Source organism: Pantherophis guttatus, chromosome 2 (assembly GCF_059756535.1).
Source record: "Pantherophis guttatus breed Tessera chromosome 2, ASM5975653v1, whole genome shotgun sequence".
NCBI lineage: Eukaryota > Metazoa > Chordata > Lepidosauria > Squamata > Colubridae > Pantherophis > Pantherophis guttatus.
The window spans coordinates 171,326,205-171,350,201 of record NC_142064.1 but is presented as its reverse complement, the minus strand read 5'-3'; the positions used below and the strand labels follow the sequence as shown (position 1 = coordinate 171,350,201).

General features: G+C 38.4%; 1 protein-coding gene and 1 long non-coding RNA gene across 4 annotated transcripts in view; one reads left to right on the top strand and one right to left on the bottom strand.

Annotated features, from left to right (window-relative positions):
* LOC117659811 (uncharacterized) overlaps positions 1 to 1,758 on the top strand; it is a 42,569-nt gene extending 40,811 nt beyond the window's left edge. The window contains exon 3 of the long non-coding RNA XR_004589522.3: positions 104 to 1,758. This is a non-coding gene — a long non-coding RNA (uncharacterized LOC117659811). The remainder of the gene's footprint in view (positions 1 to 103) is intronic.
* The window catches only part of SHISA6 (shisa family member 6), a 333,085-nt gene that overhangs the window by 264,011 nt on the left and 45,077 nt on the right, over positions 1 to 23,997 (bottom strand). For all 3 annotated transcript variants that reach the window (XM_034407819.3, XM_034407813.3, XM_034407826.3), the window contains exon 4: positions 5,848 to 5,943. In XM_034407819.3, coding sequence (XP_034263710.1) covers positions 5,848 to 5,943 — 96 coding nt within the window. The remainder of the gene's footprint in view (positions 1 to 5,847; positions 5,944 to 23,997) is intronic.

Here is a 23,997-nt window from a genome sequence, read left to right as displayed (position 1 = left end):
AGTGGTCATGGCTCTAATGTTCTTAAACTATATGGGTAATTACATGTTTAATTTGTATCAACCACTGACTTTACCTTAAATCATTTGTATTTTTTTAATTCAGTCACAAGCATAAGGCAAAGGTTGAAATGCCAACCAGAACACGACGATTCCCTTCCATTTGAAGAGGTATATATGTATTTCCTTCCCTTTCTACTGAAAATGGAAAGTGCCAATCAGCATGCAAAAGAGAAGGACAAGAAGAATACATAAAAAGACAAGCACAACACCCTGTCCATAATGAAAAATTATGATTTGTTTTAGGTCTGAATCTGGCCTGAAAGTCAGTAAGGTAAGGATATCAGGAGAATATCAGCTATAATTAAATTGTTGCTCATACCAGGGGCCAATATGCATTTTTGACTTTAAAGGTAGTTATGGCAAATTTTGTGGTCAAATGTTATAATTCCTACGTGTGTGTCTGTGAGAGAGTGTGTATGTATGTATGTATGTATGTATGTATGTATGTATGTATGTATGTATGTATTGTCTATTGTATCTATTTGTCTACTTTAATCATGCAAAAGAATGAATTGCTAAGGAAGATCTTAATAGGATAATAATGTATTTTGAATACAATTAGAAATTATGATGAACATACAGGATGACCTTAAAAGAAGAACCATTACTAAGGTAACAATATGATAAATAAGGCTTGAGACCAGACCAAGAAAAGGCTTTACAAAAAAACACCTCAGACAGCCCCCTCCCCATTTGCACATCCAGATAAAATGAGGAAAGCAAGAAGATACAGTTTTGCTAGATTCTGATACTATTGCTTTCTAATAAGAATGGCTTTAGATCTATCTGGTGTCTGCTTCTTAGTCTGGTCTACCTTATAGGGCTGAAACAAAATCATATATGACTGAGATGAGGGCTTAAAGCCAGTGTTCTAAAATTCTGGCAGAACATTTTCCCCACTGGGTTTAGCCTACTAATGCTCTAAGTCATGGGTGTCAAACTCACGGGATCATGTTGCCATCACATGATGTTTCATGACATTTTTTCCCTTCACGGAGCTGGGGTGGGCATGGCCTGCACATGACGCACTTGGTCCATGGGCCGCCAGTTTGACACCCCTGCCCTAAGTAAACTATTGGTTCACTTGAGTAAAAATAATGGCAAAGAGGTATATTATCATAAATCTGAAATCTGTGATATCTTTGGAGAAGTAAGCAGATGCTTCACCAATCATAAGGGATACTGTCATCCAAAGAAATATGGTACCTTATTAAAAGTTAAGGCTTTACTGTAACCAAATATCTTAGGAATATTACTATTTTAAGCTTAAGAAGGGTATTCATATTCCACTTATTGGATTCCAGGTTCTGGTTTATTCTATATCTTATCCACTTATGTGATGTTTATGAGATTTAATCAACAGTTTATGTGCTATCACACAGTTTACACCAAGGAGGACTACAGTTTGAAAATCTCATCCAACATTTAATTAAAATTTCAAAAAGAAGACACACACATACACAAACATCATACAATTCTTGCTAGATATGATGCCGAGAAACAAATTTATGAAAGCATGCTTCATACAAAAAAACACTGTATACAGATGAACTCTGTAACTATATGTTGCTATTTGTTCTCTCTATTGTATTTGTTGATCAATGATTGAAATAAAAGAGTATTATTTGTAAGCTGTGGTGAGCTGCAGTGAGATGGGTAGCAAACAAATTTAATAAATAATAATAAAAATAAATAAAATGAGTCATCTATCTATATATTTCATTGCCATATGAGTTAACTGCTTACAATGTGCCACCACCTCCATATATATTGTAAACATCTTGAACAGAGCAAGATAATCACTTTTAAATTATCCTTCAGTGCATCTAGTTTCATACTCCAGAGAATGATAGCAGTGTCAGCCACCTGAAAAAACACAATACGACATAATGCAGAACATTTCTGTTTGTAAGTATCCAAATTCATTGCTCTACCTTTTAACACCCCAGAAAAATATCCTGGTGTAGGGAGATCCTCCACTTTTATTTTGTCTAAGCTCAAGCATATTCCTATCTCATATTTAAAGAATACACTTCACAATATTTGATAGGCTGAAATGATGAATGCAATCACTGGTCCTGCAGGGTCTCACATCAGAGGCATAAATCATTATAGCTCATTCTGTTCCACATCATTGACCTCAGTCTACCTCTTTGGTATTCACAATAGGGAACATGCCATAAAACCAGTTTTCCTAACCCAGAATCTCCATCCAGAATTGCTACTCAACTCTAACAGGGCAACTACATCATAGAAGACAGTGGGGAAGGGGGACAATGTTAGTATCCTATATCACAGACACTCAGTTCTAAGTAATTCAGTTTTAAGCAATAAATAAATAAATAAATACCCCCCCCCCCCCCAAAGCACGTGCGATAATTTCAAGCTGTATGGTGGAATTTTTATAGTTAATTGCAGTAATGCTTATTTCCTGAAGCCATAGTTAGACAACATAACCACCTCTATCTCAAGGTAATAGTTCAAATGTTACAGCACTTTGGAACATCATACATACTCTGCAAGCAAGATAGTACTTGTGTATATAATTGTATCAGTCCTAATGAAAAAAAAGCACTTTCCAATGTCCCGAGATGTGCATTCTTCAGCTCCCCATTACATCTTACTTTCCATATTTTTAATGCACATATACAGCACATGTTTTAAATCAATTGAGTAAATGGAATTTCTATGATCAATTAAAAATGTCCCATAGTCTTGTATTTTCTTTCCAGCATCCCTAGGCTTCTTTAGGGAGTTCACCAAGGATGGCTGTTTACTTGAAAGCACTCAAACAGCTCAGCTAAATGACCATCCCCACAGCAAGGAGACACAGAATGTAAAGCTGCCATGTGAGATTTTTAGGCAAGAGTTTGCCTTCTTGCAGTGAAACATGTGAACTGAATCCTCAAGGAAATAAATAATGGATGACAACTAAAGTAAATGATATCATCTACTTCAGAATCGGCACATTCAGTCCTTGGGAGGACTTTTTGTTTTTTTTAAAAAAGATAAGCCAATCATTTTTATTCACACATCTGTAAATGGAGTTTTTCAAACTTTCGTCATTGGCCAGGATAATTGGTGAAATTCAAATTTCTAATACAAAGTTTAGAAATAATAACTACAATTAATTCTATTACTCTAAAAAATTCAGCCAGGGTGAAGCTGGGGAAGGGAAATCAATTCTACAAAGGCTCCTACAGTAATGAAATAGTAAAATATGAAATATTGGATAATGCTCAATAGCAAAAGTTTGTTCATTATTTCCCTATATTGCTCATGGCCATTATCTCTCAACATTTTTTCTTTTTAAAAAATCTGTCTTCCCACTGCCTTTCTACCCTGCCTACTAGGCATGCATCTTTAAAACAAAAATCCCCTTAAGCTGATTGATTGTGGTAACAATGCAGATAATATCTGGCAATAAACAAACCAAAATATTTCGGATAACAGAAAAGATGCTTCTGAATTTGTTTCTGTTTTTTTAGACTCCATTGGAATGTCTCAGTTTGTGATTTTCTGCCAGCGAGTTTCCTTGTTTGATTAGAATTAGAAAAACTTGAAAAGGGTAATTCAGAAAAGATTATAGAAGGCTTTTTTTTTTTTCTTGGAAGTTCTTTGTCCATACATTGTATCCACTTTCCCTCCCATTTTTTTATGCTTTTTTTTTTCTGTATTGCATCCTACACCACAGGACAACACAATCCTACGGGCTATGCCTCCACCTCAATAAACTTTATTTGAACAGACAAAACACAGACAGTACACACATATAATGTTTTTTTTTCTGTGACAGTTCCACAAAACTCACACTGCTTTGGATGACATTTATAAAGAAAGCTTTTCTTCCATTGGTTAAACAGCAAAATAAAAATCAGAGCAAGAAAGGGAAGTTGGTTGTTTTTGTTTTACAACTTGCGAATGATGAACATCCATGGAAACATCAACAAGAATGGATATATAAAACAATATGCCTTCACATACAATACAGTGTTTCTCTAGAAATAGAATTGTATCTCCAAATACATGATATAAATGTTCAACAGTCTACAAGTAAGTCAGCAAGGAACAATGTTGTGTCATCAAGGTGGCTTAAGCCTGCCCTTTAATGCACTAGTGTGCCATAGAGTGAGGCGAATCCCCAAAAAGACTTGACGGTTAGCTAGCTTGGAATCTGTACATCAGATCCAATGAGTGGTCCAGCCCTACTCGGACTTTCCCTCTCTCCGCTCAAGTCTTTCTAGGAAATTGGCTCATTCTTCAACAGTCTGAAAGCAATAAAATGTACACAACTCCGTCCCCCTATAAATAAAAAAAGGTCTTGCTATATACTTCATTAGAAATTCACCCAAATAGACACCAGAGTGATTTTTAAAGAGCCATCCTGGTTTGGGTAGCAAGACGCTCCTGTATATCAGTTATGAGGGTCATCATAATTGCTAGGTGGTTATGGTAGATATCATTTGCTATTACATCACCACATCAGCACATCCAGCATTGTACTGCATATACATTATGTTACACAGAACATACACAGTGCAGGTTATGGATATTGACATGTTTTTCAGATTTGTACAATAATGAGTATGTGTCTGTGTGCATTCTCTCTCTCTCTTACACACACACACACGCACACACACACACACACACTTCTCACAGATTAGGTAGACAGACAAAAATGTATGACCCTTAAGGAAATCGCTTTATAAAATGCTTACAATATATGCATAGGAAGGATAAATATTTAAATACAACGCACTCTTGTTATACTGAATCTGCTGATGAAAATTCAATAGAAATTGTGAATAATATGACCAGTAGCTTTATCACACAATCAATAATGAGCATCTCTTTAAGAATCTCACACAAATTTTGGAGAGAAAAATCTAGAGGAGATGCAAAAGTGATTCAGTTCCGTGAGCCACTATGTGGCAGGACCACAAATCCATTTTCACAACTTACAGATAAGTTTATGCAGTCCAGATTCCAACATACAATAAGCAAAGAACAAATAAAACACAGAAAGTTCTCAAGATTCATGTATGAGCACCAAGAAGCAATATATTCCAAGGGGGAATAAAACTAGGCACAACAAAATGAAATTCCCAAGATCTTTAGCCAGACCGATCACCAAATTGCTTTCTACTGAAATTCAAAGAAGGCAAAGGTCATTCCCACTCCCAGGCTTAACTGCATTGCTTGGAAGTACCTTTGGGCTTGTTTGCAAACTTATACATTTGCATAACATACCTATGGGAATTGTGAGCTTTTTGTCTTATTGTGCAATTCCTACTTTTTTCAGTAGGTAAAGGAGGTGTTTTTATTAGATTAGACTATAATGCAGATTTTTTTTCTCTAGGTGTGATATAAGCACACCAAAGGGGTAGATATATTTATGTATACAGTTTTAAGTCAATGCTCCGTATTCTAATAACGGCATCCCACTTTGGGAGTGGTGTTACCATTTTATCCCATAGTAACTTTATGTATCTTTCTGTTTCTTTGGCAAATGGTAGCAAGACAGGAAGTTTCCATTCATGTAGCTCAGTCCACCTGTCTTTCTGCCATTCTGGAACCTTCTCCAGATGCTCATTCCATGTCTCCTTCCATAGGATTTAAAAGGCCACTGTTAACACTTTATTAAACTTGCAACACTATGCTCTGGCATAAGCCTATGATTTTCCACACTAATACTGTTATCTGATGTCATACATAACAAAACTTTCAAGTGAGAGACTGTTCTCAAACATATATTTTCTATTCAACAAAAAATAGTTTCCACTGTACCCTTGTTGTGTCCTCTTCCTAATGTGACAAACCCAGAAGAGATGAAATTATGGAAATCTGGACCTCCACTTCGATAAATATCCTTTCCATAATGACCTGCCAAGGAAAGATGAGAAATAGTGCATCATTTTATGCAGCTCAACAACAATTCCATTTCTAAGCAAAAAAAAAAAAAAAATGCAAAAAGGAAGCTAGAGTATTACACAATGCCTGTGGAACATAATTTATTTAATATTTATTTATTTGTCCAACTGACCCGCACTACGTCACAGGATTGATGTTCTAGTGAAGAGGGAACATAATGCATAGTGCTCTACCTCTTGAATGAAAAGTAGATTGGTAGTGAAATAAATAAATAGGTTTCTATCCCACTACTAACTGTGTTAGTTGCTCAGTGGCATGGAACAGAACAGTACAATTAAAATATCCATAGTATAAAATATTAAGAGAACCAGCTTGGTGTAGTGGTTAAGCACTCTGCAAGAAACTGGGAGACTATCAGTTCCAGCCCATTGTAAGCACAAAATGAGTTAGATGACCAGTCATTCTCAGCCTTAGAAAGAAAGCAATGGCAAACCATTTATAAAATCTTGCCAAAAATTCCCTGCATCCAGGCAGATATCAGGAGTCAACATGAGACAGAAACAAAGAAACAAATTGACAATAAAACATTCAGTGAAAAACAACAATTTAAGAGCAAAGAGGTCAAGAGGCCAAGAGGCCAGCAATCTGCTGGAACCATCGATGAGCCTGCCAAAACTATGGAAGATCTCTGTATTAAAATCTTCTAAAAGATCATTTATATAGGGGCTAATCTCCATGGGAAGATTAGCAGGGTCATTAACAAGAAAAGCCACCCCGGCTATAGTCTCCCCTTATTTTGTAGAGTACGAGTTGTTTATTCAAAGATATGTGTACCAAATATAGAGGAATGGAGGAAGTTTCCTGTAATTACTTCAGCACCAAGCCATATGAGGCCTAAATAGAATTTTTAAAAACACTTAAAAACTGAGCCCAAAAGCCCCCCTTATTTTATGGGGGACCATCAACAGTTTGTTCCAAGATGTTTGTATCAGATAGGTTGTCTCTGGAAGGGAGAAGGTTACCCTGAGAAGGAACCACACTACATCTTCATTAAGGCTGTAGGAAGCACCACCACTTGAAATGAGGCATTGAGTACCTCCCAGATCTCACCTTACACACTGCTCTGAACCCACTTAGAATCCAGGATGGGAGAGAATCTAGCCTACAAAGGTAGAGTCATACTAGAAAATACTACTTCATTGAAGCATAGCATAGGCCAAAAGGAGACCTAGCTAATATGACAAGATGTTGCTCTGATGAACACCACTGATGAATTTAGGCAACTATGCTCTGCAGAATGGTCATAGCAGTGAATGGTTGTATATCAAAATTCCCCAACCTTTTGGGCTTTGCAGACCAGCGGGGTGGGGGTGGAAGAGAGAGGGGATGGTTCTGTGCAAGTGGCGGGCAAGCATGTGTGCACGCGCAGCTCCATTTGTGCGAGTGGCAGACACATGCACTTGCCACTCACGTAAATGGAGCGTGCAGACTCACCCGCTGTTCACACAAATGGGGATGTGCATGCACTCACCCACCACTTCTGCAGCCTGATTCCGAATGGCTCAAGGCCCGGAGATGGGCCACAGCCTGGGAGGTTGGGGACCCCCTGCTGTACATTATTCTCCAAAAGAAATTGCTCACTCTAAACAAGATACAGCCAGCATGGTGATAGTGATAATTAAGGAAACATACAACTTTATCTTCCTTATTATACTTGAGCTTGTACGTGGCTTCAGTCAGATTCACTTTTCATCTTGTTCCACTAGTGCTCTAGGCACTGCTTCACCTTCCAGACCTCCTCAGTGAACTAAGGAAACATCTGGGCTTGGTAAACAGATGCTACTTAGGAACAATTATCTCAAGAGCCCGAGTCATCTTTTAATCAGCAACTAACCTATAAAAGAATATGTGGTTGAATGAGGAGAATGAGAGGAATAGATGCTGCCTAGGAAACAAACAAACAAACAAGAGAGGCAAGGGCCCCCAGTGGCTTGCTAGAAAACTCCCCAAGTGTCCACTGGAATCCATCCAAATGCCATGAGCTACTGTACAAGGAGCAGATGTCTAAATCAGCCCATTTCCCCTGTGGAGATTTTGGACGGAATCAGTTTTAGCTGATCCGGCAAACAATCTGACCACTGAAAAGGTCTGAGTATAAAGCTCCCCATATCCACAGATTCTAACATCTGCTCTGAGGCAAAACCAAGGTCTAGCATATGCTGCTTTAATGTATCAAGCCAGAGATCAGCATGGACAAACCTGGGATCCCCAAGGAGGCTATGAACTTCCAAGCTTTCAAGAATTGCACTATCAACCTCAAGCACTCCCCTACAGCTTTCCTGATGATCTAATTCCTGTCTCCTTTCTCCTGTCTTTCTCTTGGTGGGCAGAGGCTTTGCTGTACCTGATCTGAAATATTCTAGGTTTAAGACTGCAGTTCTCAGTATTCCCAGCCAGTGCAAACAGGCTCATCAGTTTGGGAGAAGTATATTGTAATCACATATGGACCCAAATCCTTTTCTCACAGTTCCCAGATTTCCAGGTGGAAATTTTCAAAGGTAGATATGTCAGTCATAGGGAAAGAAAGAAAGGAAGGAAGGAAGGAAGGAAGGAAGGAAGGAAGGAAGGAAGGAAGGAAGGAAGGAAGGAAGAAAATTATCTATATTCCACATCAGATCCCAGGAAATCCTAGGTATTATGATGACATCCTCATGCAGAAAAAAAAAGCTTGTCCTTTGACTACTGCCGGAAAATTGCTTGCCTCTGCTACAGGCAAACAAATAGGTGCCCTGAAAAGCTAAGATAATATTTACATTTAAAAGAAAAAGGAAAGCATTAGCGTCTATAGAAAGGAATGTGATGGATAATCTGTAGAAAAGATGTAAACCTGTGATTGCTTTTATGTTTGTACATTGCACTGTATATAATTTTATTACGCTTTGCTGATGTTTATTAGGATTCCAGGCACTGATGAATTTCAATTATTTCTCTGTTAATTATTTTAGGTTTTACACTGTTGATCAAACTCGGAAAACTAGTTCTGTGAAATATAATAAACACACATTTTTCTGTGTCTCCAATGTAGCTCAAAGCCTTGCCTTTCTCATATAATTTACCTTTTTTGATTTGCTAATTGAGAGATGTTCTCTAATTGTAGGTTACTGCCTAATAGACCTGAAGTATTAGATGAATCCCCAATATGGATTCATACATCCTATTGGTTCATGTTTGCATAGATACTGCATTCCATATATGAGCAAAAAACTGTAAAAGTATGTATTGCCCATTGCCCATTCCCAGGTAGAGTCACATTTGCACATTTTTGCCTTTTTTCACTTAACTCATTTACACATGTTCATCTATAAGTATATTTATCAGGCATCTTCATGCATATGGAGATAAAGTTATGGTATTCTACCACTCTCTATGGATGAGAGACCACTATTTCTTTTTTCAGCCTCGTTCCTTGAGCAAACTAGGTCAGCCTTAACTATAAGACATACAAAGCTGCCCCATACTGAAAGAAAAATATGATGTTTTTAAACAGAATTACAAACTTTCTCCCACCTCCAAGCAGTGGCCCATTTCATTTCACCACAACAATTTTTTTATAGAGTTACTTGACTGAGGTTGCATCTCCTAGGTCCATCTTATTACACAGAATTTGGTTGGCTCCAATTGCTGGGATTCATTCTCCTGAGATCAGTTCCATTCACATTTTCTCTCTTCCATTTCAAAAGGTATAAAAACAACAACTTAAAAATAAAAACCCAGGAAATTCTAGAAGACAGCTGTGCCACACTGGGAAAATAAGGGGCTGCTCTGTTACAAGGTCTTGTTATTTTTCAAATAATGCAATGAAATCACAAAGAAAAGGAGTCCAAGTCCTTTTCAAAACTGACAAAACTGCATATGAATGCGTATTTTGCTTGTTGTACAATAATATGAAACTTTATCAGGACTTTCAGCTGAAAAGAGACAATCCACTGCACAAATATATACACCCAAGGTAAGTTGTCTAAGAAATTAATATGTGGTACCAATAAAGGAGAATATATGTAGCTCAGGACTGAAATGAGAGGTCCTTGGTGTTCTCTGAGCTTGCTTGTTTTCTTGAAGTCATTTCATTACCCCAGCACTGATGATGTTACCTAGTTAGGGCAATGAAATGACTGCAAGCTCAGAGAGCACCAAGGACCCCTCAGAAATTAATATTTTACAAATGTTAACTATTTATTATTTTATTTATTTGTTCAACTTGTATGCCGCCTTTCTCCGAAGACTCAAGGCGGCTCACAATGCATTTAAAAACCATATATAAAAACATTAAAAATGAAAACATTAAAAACAATTAAAACCCATTCACACCATTCATGGCCGGATCTCGCCAGATCGCAACAGCGAGATCAAGGGCCCCAGGCCTGCCGGAAGAGCCAGGTCTTCACCGCTTTTCGGAAGGCCAATAGGGTGGGGATGGTCCGGACCTCAGGAGGTAACTGGTTCCAGAGAGCTGGGGGAGCCACAGAGAAGGCCCTCCCCCACGGGCCCGCCAGGCGACATTGTTTAGCTGACGGGACCCGGAGGAGACCAACTCTGTGGGATCTTACCAGTCACTGGGAGCTATGCGGTAGAAGGTGGTCTCGAAGATAACCTGGCCCTGAACTATATTCTTAGCCTTCAAATAATGAAATTATTAGAGTTGAACTGAACTATCATTATGCACCTATTGAAACTTTTACTCCTAAACACAGATTTTAGAATAGTGAGCTCTTTGGATATTTAAATTCCAACTTACGCTTCTCTGTTTGTGTGATGTTAAAACTAATATTTGAATCTTCTACAAAATAGAAAAAAGAATTGCTCTGTACTTTCTGGTGCTTGTCCCTTCTTTTATTTGTATGCTTTCAATTGCTTGAGACAAACTAGTCACTTGAAGTTCTTTGTGCTCTCTGAGGTTTGATGTTTGTTGCAGACATTTCATTACCCAACTAGGTAACATGAGAAGTACTAGTGAGTGCCAGTGCCAATCAAGCCGTGCCCCCCTGAGAGAAATACCTGCAATTACTTGTCTGTAGAAATGAATTCCTTGGGAAGTGAAAGAAGAATATTTACTTCTACCCTGTTTCCCCCAAAATAAGACATCCCCTGATAATAAGCTCAATTGGGTTTTTGAACGCAGGGCAATAAGGCCAAGTGCTTCTTTCAGGGTTCAAAAAAATATAAGACAGGGTCTTATTTACAGGGAAACACGGTATTTGCAGGCTATCAAGGCTGTAAGGCTCACAGGTTACCACGGTTGACTAGCAGGTCTGATTCTGTTCCGTCTGGAGACGGCTGAACATTGCCACTTCCCTTCCCTTGTTTTTCAATCGGAATTAATATCTTTCCACGTTTCGCTTCACTTCACTTTGCTTGTAAGAGTTAATCAGACTACACAAAGAATCATTAGGTTTATCCTCTGTTTAGAATCAGATAATTGCAGCTGTGTATTTCATTTTTGCATAAATCTACATAGCAAAGTACATTTTTCTTCCCTTGTTTTCTCTACTTTTGCTATTCACTTCTGTTCCAGTCTCCCTAATTGACTCATTATTTCATGAATGAATTTTAATTTTTTCACCTTCATGTTTCATAACTCCCTTTGTCCCATCTACATTTTTTTCATCATTTTGTTCCCCTTCTTCTTTCCTCTGCTATTCAACAGTTAATGTGACAGGCTATCATCACAGCAGCTCCAAAAGCTGAAAATAAAGGATCCCCTGAAATTATTTTCCCACTCCATGCACACAGATAAATCAGGGTACAATTATAACTTGAGTTATTCAAGGTCACAGAGAAAGTCTTTAAAAGGATAAGGATGAAATGGGATTTCATCATTGTTCCTTATTTCTCTGTTTTCATTTATGCCTAAATATTTGACTAGGACTTTGGACATGATGTCCAAAGAAAATGATACACTCAAAGATAATGAAAACAATCATTTTTATACATTTATTTATTGCTTGAATCTTGGAACTCTAAATGACCAAATAAAAAGCCCATGACTTTAATAGGTGATTTCCTACCCTTTTATATTTCATACAACAATAAAAATTTAGAAGAAAAGCATATATATATATATATATTACCCTGCAATGGTCTATTTTAATTGTATTAAAACTTTTAAGAAAGCCATTAAACTAATAGAAACTAATGTAAAGGAAAAAGAAAAAGAAAATCAAAGGAAGAGCTAGAAGAAGGAAAGAAGGAAGGAGCTTCTAATTTTCTTTACAACAGTTATAAATAAAATTATAAATTTACACTTTTAAGGTTAAAAACACAACTCATTTTTTCCTATAATATATCTTGTCTAACCATCAAAATCATGTATCATAAATTCATTTTTTTCTGTTTCACAAAAAGCAAAGCCAATCCAGCATAATTCCTCTCTCTGCAGATTGCTGTAATGATCCCCTCCTCTTCTTCCTTCTTGCCATTTTTTGAGTAAATGCCATTAGGAAAGAGTCTCAAATAAGGGAAAAAGGAAAAAACAAAACAAGTGCTTTCTTTATGTTTGGTGCAGTCAATGAAATTTTTGCCGTTGGATTGTTAACAATATTAAAATTGATACAAGAGAGTTCTATAGAGAACTTTCAGCATAACTGATATTGGAATGGCACATTTTGGGAAAGGAAATCATAGAAGAATTGAAATTGTCAATCATTAACAAAGGAATGTCTAAAGTCAATGCTTGGATACAAAAAAAAATAAAATGAGAGGATGTCAAAGCTACACTAATCAGTATTAGTGATTCAAGTCTGTGCTCCACCACAGATGCAGAGGAAGCAAATATTGAATATGCTGTCAGGAAATCCTTGTTGATAGACCTCCAACTCCCCATCCAAGAAAAATATCATAGTCATCATAGGCAATTGAAATTTATTTATTATTTATTAGTTCGATTTATATGCCGCCCTTTTCCGGAGACTCAGGGTGGCTTATAATGCGTTAAGCAATAGCCTTCATATTTTTGTATATACCTGCTTAGTAGGGCTTTCGGGCCCCCCTAAGCGGTGTTCTTTTTTATACAAAGTCAGCTTATTGCCCCCACAATCCAGGTCCTCATTTTACCTACCTCGAAAGGATGGAAGGCTGAGTCAACCTTGAGCCTGGTGAGATTTGAACTTGCAGTAATTGCAGGCAGCTGGCAGCTAAGTACTACTTTAACAGCACTTAGTCCACTGCGCCACCAAGGCTCCTAACAATGGAATGAAAACGGTGTCTAGAATAATGGAAATATTTGCTTTAATGTGCAGAATAAAGCAAGGGACTGACTGATAAGAGTTCTGCAGAATAGCTTTTTTTTTTTTTAACAGAAAATACCTTTTTCAAACAATCTAAATGACAAATCTAAACATGGACATTACCAGGCAGACACCGGTAGTATCATAATAAAATTATGATGGCAGCTGCTTCCAGAATTGCACCAGGTGGCCGAGTAACAAAGCAACCAATTACAGAGAAGAAAAAAACTCCAGAGCTTTTCAAAATCAAGTCAGGAAGAGTAGTGGGACCTGGTGTAGTTTGAAGCAGACAGGAAGCCTGCAGGGATCCAAGGTTGGGGAAAGGCCTGTGGGTATGAGTACAGAATGTGTGTGGGGTGGGGGCAGAGGTCTGCAGGGATTGGAGGGGAAGATCTGCAGGAGTTAGGGGGCAGGAAGTGGAGTATAGGATGTCTCATGGTATGGGGGAGGGCTTGGGAGGCCTGGGGCAGGTGAGCTGGGTCTATGCTTAGCCTCACAAGGCCTCCCCCACTCGAGGCTCCCTATGCTCTGCTTAACAACCTGCATGTTTGTTTAGCAGAGGACGGGGAACGTTAAGCGAGGCCATCTTGCTTAATGTCCATTGCGACATGCAACCATAAAGGGGGGTTTCATTACGGATATATGTCGAGGACTACTACAAATTTTCATGAATCAGCCCACTTGAATCAGCCCACCATGAAGAAACAAAACAGCTACTTCACAAATGCATGGCACAACATAGGAGAATAAACCCATTAGGAAAAAATTCAGCAGTCCATCTGCCTTTGAAAGACAAAAGGTCTTTCAAGTCTACATTCTGGACAGAGGGGACCACTGCTTTGAAAGAGGGGTCAAAAGAGACTATTAAAATTGAACAGTCCTCTCTCAATGGGGGGGGGGGGAATACAATATCTGTTGTCTACAACACAGACCTTTTAGCAGTTCCACACCCATTTGCACTCTTATTCAGGTGACTCTGAGGATACAGATAACTCCAAGTGGCTGCAAGGACTCTAAGAGAGCTAATGATCGACCTTCAGAGTGCTAAGGAGAATATAAACTGAAGAAGCTTCTTGGATAAGAAGTGAAATGTTTGGAAAGAAAAAACAAAATCCAGTTGCCTTTTAAAAAGCACCTTTGGACAACCATAACCTGGAAGATTGAGAATCTCCATAGACATTTAGCCCACCTGATGTATATGTTGAAGAATTTATATGCTCACCAGGAAGTAGCAATTAGAATTGAATATAGAACTAATTTATTCACAATTGGGAAAAGTGTGTAGCAAAGTTGTATTCTGTTAACCTATCTATTTAATTTCTATGCAGCTTACATCATGAGAAATACTGGATTAGAGGAAATCATCAAATTGTTGGGAAAAAAACATTAACAATCTCAGTTATATTGATAGTTGATTTGATGGCTGAAGAAAGAATTAAAGAATCTCTCCTTGGAGATAAAAAAATATAGTATAAAAGTCTATATTCTGAAATATATACATACATACATACATACATACATACATACATACATACATACATACGTACATATATATATACCGGTATGTATATTTCATATCACACAATCAGCATGCAAGTAAAGTGGAGAAGAAGCTGAAGCAATTCCAGACTTTATCTTTGTAGGCTAAAAAAGGGTCACAAGGACATTATCTACTCGGATGAAATCTAACAAACAGTATTTTATCTAGTGCAAGATAAATTACACTGAGAACAAAGTTGTATACTGTATTGTCAAGGCAACGGTCTTCCCAGTCTTAATATATACAATGAAAGCTGGACCATCAGAAAGGTTGACTGGAGAAAAATCAATGCCTTTGAATGTTGGAGAAGATTGTTGAGAATACTTTGAACTGAAAGAAGAACAGATAATTCAATACTAGTTGAAGTAAAACAAAACTGTTCACTGGAAGCACTAATTATGAAGTTAAAATGTAAATATATTGTTCACATAAGGCAGGAACAAGAGTCTTTGGAGAAGACCTTGATACCTGGAAAAATCAAAGGCAATCAGAAGCCAATAGAAAACAAGGTGGTTAGGTACAATCTTTCGTTACTCAGATAAATCTAAAAACATTCAAAGAAATAGTTAATGATGGAAAGTTCTGGTGAACTGTTGCCATCATAAGAAAAAGAGTTGGTAGCAACTGAGTGATTAAATGGCAGCACTGCTGCTCGGTTTTTTAATAACAGGATAAATAACCTAGAGAATTTTAAATAGTCCAGTTTATAAAAAGTGTAATACACAATCTACCAAATGTGTGGTAAAATTGACAAGTTGATAAACAAAGTTGATGTGCTGTATTAATTAAACTTGATCCTCTTTCTGTAATTGTAGGATTCCTTTTGTGCTTTCTGCAATTTCTAGAAGATATTATATTTGGAATTTATAGTGTTTTCTAGGATTGGGGAACTAACAAGCCAGTTTCCAATTTTAAATAGTTTTTTATGCTGGCAGAGACTCCTTGGCAATTATAGCTATGTGAATATCAGGCCCATTTAGCTAAATATACTTGTCAGGTTTGTTCATTTTCTTGGATATTATCTCACCAAATTCAAATCAGTATGTAATTAAATCTAAACCTCAGAATTACCCTTTGCTTGCTTTGTAGAACATTGAGCAGCTGAGAAGGCAGAAAATATTTCACAATAAAATATTAATATTTTGGTTTTGTTATTTATTACAGTAAACATATGGTTCAACTGATTCACTGCATCTTTATAGGCTGCAGAAAAATGGTCTGAAATGCTTTTTAATGCTTTAAAAAGTGTTTGTATGTTTCTGGGTGTATACATGATATTGGGAGGGAAACACAAGATGTAATGGTATAAAGAAAATCCTCATATTAGTTTTGAAAATCAGTAATATCATGAAACAATCATAAAACATTATTTTTTTAAAACACACACACACACACCCCATAAATCTCCCCTATACCTTTGAATGGCACGACAGGAGTTACAATCCAGAGACAGAGCCAAGACAAAGATGGAGCTGAGAGGGAATGAAGCTGGAAACTGAATTTGATTTAAAATTACCCAAATTAAATCATTAAAATTAACCCCATACCTTAAAAAAAATTCTTCCATTACATTAGAATAACAGTCTAGTGGCAACTTTTGGAGAACTTGAATGAGTCATCCCCAAAGCCTATAAAATCGTGGCCACTTTAAAAGATAGCTTACTTTCCATTATTAAAAATATATATTTAGCACTATTAATTATTAGTAAGAAACAAAGTCAGAGCCACTTAAAAAAATAATTAAAAAGAAGCAGGTCTAGAGAAAATCTGCTCAATGTAATACATTCAGTTGCCTGATTATCAGTGCTCATGTCCTTTAAAAGAAAGATAAAAGAGCCCAGGGAAGAAAGCTGCATGGAAAAAAGGACAAGAAGATATATATGGACAACTGAAATATCAATGTAGTGGTAAGTCATATAATAATTTTCAGCAGGTTCAATTTGGATTGGTGGAACTACCTCCAGATAAATTCCAGATTTCAAAAAGATAGAGATAAATTTGGTATTGAAGCGAAACACGGACATTTTGATAAAATTATTTGGGGAACAGATAAGAAAATGCTATCGAAAATCTACAATTTCCTATTAGATGAGGATAGAGCAGAGACCATAGCAAAAAATCAGCTAAACATCTGGGGAAAAAATTTAGGATACAGACTTAATTTCAACGACTGGGAGATGGCCTGGAATAGGAACTGCAAAATAACGAAATCGGCAACATTCAGAGAAAACCACTATAAAATGTTACACAGATGGTACCTAGCCCCGGCTAGGTTAGCGAAAATATTCCCAAATCTCCCAGACACATGTTGGAAATGTGGAAAAACGGTCGGCACCTTCTATCATCTATGGTGGACCTGCCCTGAGACCAAAAAGTTCTGGTTAAAGATCCGACTCTGGCTCTCGGAAATAACGGGACAGGAGATAGCCCTATCCCCAGAATCTTTCCTCTTGGGTATGGCTGAAGATGGCCTCAATAATAACAAAACGCAACTCATAATTCAGATTACAACAGCGGCTAGATTAGCCTTTGCGAAACTCTGGAAAAATAAATCTACGCCCTCAGAAGAAATATTAATAAACAAAATTCTAGAGTGCGCAGAAATGGCAAAATTGACGAGTGAGTTAAAAAATGAGGAGAATTCTAAATATTATGAAGTATGGGGAAATTGGTATAACTGGTTGAAGAATAAAATAAAAGTATGAGCATAGGATATGACTTGCTATACATTTGAATTGGATTTAATCGTATAGAACACTGTATAGTTAAAGATGAACTTATTCAACGTACGATGTACCAAATTGTATAAACACTGTACCTCTGATCAAGAAAGAGATTGTATACTATTTTTATATTTTAAATCAATAAAGTATTTTTTTTAAAAAATTATAATTTTCAGCAGAACAACAACTACTTATTAGTGGCAAAGGACACGGAACCTAAGAACTCCATCTTTATTGTTGCTCCTTGGTTCTCCATTGCAGATCCAAAGAACGCCTTCACAGTATCTGCCACTGAAACCTAATGAGTTGCCCATAGGATGTATTAAGTAAAGGGCAGCATTTTAAAAATCAATTTGATTGATTAATTTAAATAAAGCATGACCCTCGGTTCAGTATTTTTAACAGTACAGAGGGAGAACATTTGAGTGAAAAACAAGAGAAAGTACAGAGACCATAACCACATTGTCCAAGACCGTACAACACTGGTTACAGAGAACGCAGGATACATGCTCATATTCAAACTTTAAGCATATAAATACATGTCATGAGAAAATGCCTTTACTTAACCTGAAGTGTTTCAGTCTTAAAACAGTAAGTGGGGTGGGGAATTTTAGCAGGTGTCTGTCATACAAGCATGAGAGAAACTGCACCTGCTGAAATTCCCTCTTCCAGGCAGCTATTAAACACACTGGCATCCTGTCTCACTTTGGTCCTTGTTGCACTATAAAGGAAACATACAGAAAGGATTATTCAAAGCTTGGCTCCACAAAAAAAGGATACAGTACAATGAACATGACAGAGCTATTGCCAAATATCCAGTACAGGATGTTCTGCATTTTGTTTGCAGTGTCTCAGTTGCTTCCTGTGCATAGCAATGCATGTGCCAGCTTGAAAAGGGACCTCTGTGCCTGCTGAAAAATTGCAAACGGACTCTCTAGGGCCTTTCATATGCAGTCACATTCTTGTGCTTCCAGAGCAAACAAATACATTTCATGAAATTGTACTTAAAAGCCACACAGAGAAATGTACACTTAAGCTCCCAATAAAAAATAAAAACAAGACACCGGCGATGTAGCAAACCTATTTATGCGGCTAGCTTGATGCAGCAAAACAGTATAGAAGCTCTAGGCATAAATCAGAGTATCACTAGCAGCTTCAAAAGGTTAGTTCTCGCTCAGACCAAAAACGCAGAGCGGGATAATGAAGAAGCTACTACCAAGGTAGCAAGTTGAGAAAGAGGATAGGATTCCTGCCACTTTAATTATCATGTAGGAATGGGCACTTTAGCAGATAGTACTTTTTAGGCAAAGTACATCTGCTGAAATTTCTCATTTTATTCAACTGTTAAATGTGTGAGAGCTCTGCCTTCTTTTGTATACCCTATTTTATTATTCTGTCAAACAGGAGAGAGAAACATGATCAAGAGACCTGAGACATCCCATACTTTTAGTCTGAAGACACAAATGAAAAAATAATCTGCCTGCACCTACTAGGTTGCAGCCATCCTATCCCATTACAGATACTAACATGGAAAATACAGCCTTGGCTTGAACAGGATTTAGGTGTCTATTAAAATATTCATGAAATCACAGCAATCATAAAATATAGACTTGGAAGATGCCATTTCGGTCATTGAATCCAACCTCTGCTCACTACAGGAATTCAGATTAAGCATCCCTGACAAATGGCTGTCTACCTCTGCTTGAGCATATTGAGTGATTCACCCTGTCACTGAAGCCTTCTCAAACTGTTCCTCTCCCCCGCCTTTTCCTTGGTGTATTTAATTGCTTTGATTGTAACTCTAAATACACAGTTTGATTTATTTACAGAGCTTCATAATTGCAGCAATACCTGAATATAGCCGAGGTAATCAGGATGGTTAAAATCATACTAAGGAACAAACTATTAATTTTGTCTTAATGCCCTAAAAATGTACCAGTTGGTAATTATTTATTTATCAGTATTCCTGTTTCCATGTTGCCTAGTAAACAGCTAGGGACAAATAAGCTTATTCTGGAATCTGCATCTTCTCTCTCTCTCTCTCTCTCTCTCTCTCTCTCTCTCTCTCTCTCTCTCTCTCTCTCTCTGTGTGTGTGTGTGTGTGTGTGTGTGTGTGTAATTTCTTCTAAGTGCTTTCCCACAAGTGCAGGGTCCCTCTTTTCCTCCAGGTCAACTGAGTGTTGGTTGGTCTATTGGTACAGTACAACAGGAATTCAGTGACTTGACATTGTGGGCTGAGAGAGAGTGACTGTTCTAAAGTCACCCAGTAGACTTTCATGCCTAAGGCAGGACCACAGTCTCCTGGTTTCTAGTCTGGTGCCTTAACCACTGGACCAAATTACTGACTCTGGTTTTGGATTTGCAACAATATATACGGATCTGTCTTTCCACAACATGTCCTGCTAATTGTAACAATAGCACAGGGATGGTAGCAATTTCATTCAGCACTTTAAGATTTTTGACAGGGCCAGCACTAGTTTCAGGAGATCAACACACAAATATCCTTGGGTGAAAGATGGCACACAATGTGTCCAGTTCTGATCATCACAATACAAAAAAAAAAAAAGATGCTGAGGGCCTAGAAAGAGTTCACAGAAGAGTAACAAAGATGATAAGTGTCTATAGTTTCCCAGATCCATTTTCCCCTTTTTTTGAAGATTGGAACCATACCAGCTCTTTCCCAGTCATCTGGTATTCCCTTGGTGCTCTTTGAAAAATATAGTTCAGTGATTCTGAGATCACCTCTGCCAGCTCCTTCAGTATCCTCGGGTGTACTGCAGTGATTGGTTGCGAACCAGTAGTGGCAGCGGCAGGAGGCTACTCCCACCTGCCCAGACATCATCAAAAATGCTCTGCATATGCGCAGAAGTGCCATGCACTTGCAAAGCAAGTGCCTACATGTTACCGATAGCAAACCGGTAGCCACAGGATTTGATATCCACTACTGGTGTACTGGTCCAGGAAATTTGAACTCAAATTTGAGCTCAAATTTGATCTGAGAGAGATGAAGCGCCGGAAAAGACGCCTGGAGAGTGGTTGGAGGGCCAGCCGTTCCAAATCTGACCGAACACTGGTGAGGTCTCATATTAAGACCTAACTAGTGGCAATCGGAGCGGCGAAGTCTAGCTACTTTTCCGCTCTGATTGCATCTGCAGATAATCGCCCAGCCGCCCTGTTCAGGGTGACCCACTCCCTTCTCCATCCGGGAGCGCAGGAAGATCCCTTGCAGGGCAGGGCTGAGGATTTTATGCAATATCTGCATGACAAAATCGCTCAGATTCAGGAGGTTTTGGACTCCGACTGGGTAGATCCAGATGGGGTGATGGAGGTGGGTCTTGAGAATGTTAGCTGGGAGGAGTTTGACCTTGTGACTCCCAAGGACATGGACAGGGTTCTGGGTAGCTCACAACAATGGATAAAAACAAGGATAAAGACAAAATCACCTTTTCCCACAAATGCCAGAACAAATAGCCTCCCAGTTCAACCCTCTTCCTAGCCTACTGCCTGGGGGAAGAGCCTAGTATTCATAGCCTTCCAGAAGGCTAAAAGAGTAGGGAACCCTTGACTATTCCAAAGGGTTAGGGCAGCCATTGAGCAGGTGTGTCTCTGAGGTACCATAGATATCAACATTTAAGGGAGGTGACCTGGAATACACTCACCTTACTGAGATGGTAGTAAAATGGATAAATAGCCCCAGGGGGAAAGGCAACCTTGCATATAATCTGGCCCCTGTAGGGTTTTAAAGGTGACAGCAGCTTGATTTTCATTTGGGAAACAACTGGGAGCTACAGCAGCTCACACAGTAGTGGTGTAACTTGGATGAATCATGAGGCATCCAAAACTGCATTCTGTGGCATTCTGGACCAGTAACAGCTTCCAGATAGTTTTCAAGGGCAGTCTGACATAGACCACATTGCAGTAATCTAAATGGGAGGTGACTAAGGTGTCAGCTTTGGAAGCCATATTAACACGAGAAGCTTCCACGCTGCCACCTTCTTGCACTTGGGAAAGTAGCAGGATTGTAGTTAGTCATAGTAGCATTCTTCTTTTCAGTCAAGGTCAGGGTGTTCCTGCATTTGGTGGAGGAGTGGTTGAAGTGCTGGCTCAAGATGGGACAGATGGTGATTGTGCCATGTGATGCAGGGGCTGGATTTGGGATGTACCTGAATCTGAGAGTTCTGGGTTTTCCCTGATGTGCCAGTATACCTACACTAATAAATTGGAACTTTGAGAAAATGCCTGCTCAGAGTTTTTAATTGGAGATGGGTTCTTCTGGAACGCTGACATAAGGCTTGGTTGAGCAAGGCTCCTCAGTGCAGGAATGGGTGCAACTGGCACACAAGATGAATTTGTGCAAAATGCCCCCTGCTCACAGCTGCCCCCTGTTCTTCCAGCAGGAGCAACAAGTCCAGGAGGACACCCAAATTGTGCACCAGATCTATATGGGGGAGTGTTACCCATTCAGAGTCAAAGATATCAACTTTCCTGATCCCTGAGGTGGGGCAACCATTCTATCTTGCTAGGCTTTTGTCAACAGCAGGTTGCTCACCACTCAGGCCTTTATAGCTGAGAAACTACCTGAACAGCATCACTTGCCCAGTTATAGGGTAGAGCTGTATACTGTATACTGATCAGATCATGATAATGATGAAACCGAACCTCATGCCACAAGATGACTTCTCCTAGAAGCCTCATATGGGTGTTAAACAGGACGGGAGGCCTGAGCCCCAAGGGCCTAGATCTGGAGCTTTCCTTTCCCACCATAACTAACTGAAACCAGCCACAAGGAAAGGAGGAGAACCACCACGAAACAGTGCTTCCCACTCCCAATCTCGAGAGCCAGTCCAGCAAGATACCATAACTGATGGTACTGAAAGCCATAGAAATACCTAGACACAGTTTACAGCTGCTCAAGAAAAATAGTGCAACTGCCTTGCCGGTTCTCAATATTGATGAGAACCAGGATGGTACAGTACATAGAGGGGTTAAACTAAAAGCAAGGCTGAATTGCTTGAGAAACTACTAAAACCACATTGAAGCATCTATTAACTTATCCTACTACTTCAAAAGACTTGGGCAGCAATTGGTGGAAAATGGTTTCTGTTAGTCACAATTTAATTGAAAATATAGCAGAATGATACCTCACCTTTTATCAAAATCCTTAGAATTACTGAATATAGAACTTTCTGTCAGGCTGAACAGGAAAGGGTAAGCTGAATGGCTCAAGTGAATCAGTACCTGTATTCATATGTAATCTTGTAAGTATTTTAATCACTTCCAACAGACAATGTTTGCAATAGAAATGTAAAGAGATGCACTGTCTCAGTCAAAAGCAAAGGGATACAAGCTGAAAAACACACTTTGACTTCAAAGCAACGACAGTGATAGCTCAAAATTAGACTGTATGTATACATTTTTTTTCTCTTGGCATAATTTTCATAGTTGGAAAGCCAGTAACTTAATTATAATTAAACTTTGCCAACTAAACATTACACCTCTCTATATCACGTTGGGCTTTCATTAGGGATTTCTGGAAGGATGAAACAAAATATCAATTCCAAAACTGACTTTCTTAGGAATCACACTGGGCAGAAGGCTCTTCACCCTTTGGGTCATTTCAGGTTGAATTTGGCTCTCAAAATTCATTCATCAAGTTAAGCTTAGCATTATTCATAGCTATGGTTTTCAAGGACCAGGAGGTTATATGTGTCAGAAGCGCTATAGCACTAGCAGTCCCTTGGACTGACATGCATTTACATCTTTAGAGTACAACATGCCTGCTTCAAATTTACTTGGGATACCTGTATCTAACAAACAAACAAACAAACAAACAAACAAAAATGCTGGGGTTGTTACTACAGCTGCATCCTATAGCTTTTGGACTATCTCCATAAATTTTGAGATGGGGTTACAAGTGTCTGCACATTATACCCATTCAGATGTGGAAAATTGCCAAATAAAGTTGTGTTATGAATGTAATCGGAGCGCAGAATACTTTAAGCATAAGACTGATGTAAGCGAAGAGTAGACACAGAATATGCAGAGGTTGCTCTGGATTCTTGCAACAGGCAAAGCATACAATTTGTTTGATTTAAAAGCAGAGGAAAGTCAAAGGCTCAATAGCACAAATTCAAAATAAGCAATGAGACTTAATGAAAACTACAAGATGCAATCAATGATCTTTGTTCACAAAGGCACCAAGAAGATGAGGGGTGTGTGCGTGTGGATCCTTTAGCAGCATAGTGATGTGAGATGGGAAATTAGAGCATGCATTCTGCCCTCAAGTGTTCAAATTGGGAAGTAGCAGAAAATTCCCTCAGTACTTGACTTAACATCCATATTTGACAGCCAAACGTCTAGGATGTGTTACATTTTTCTTCTTATTCTTAGCTGGCCTTTCCAAGGCATCTATATCCCAATGCTGTGTTCGCTGCAAAAATGAATTGTGCTGTTCATATAACTCCCAATCTAAATCTTCCCAAATGTTGCAGATTGGCTCATCTATGGTGAAAATAATAAA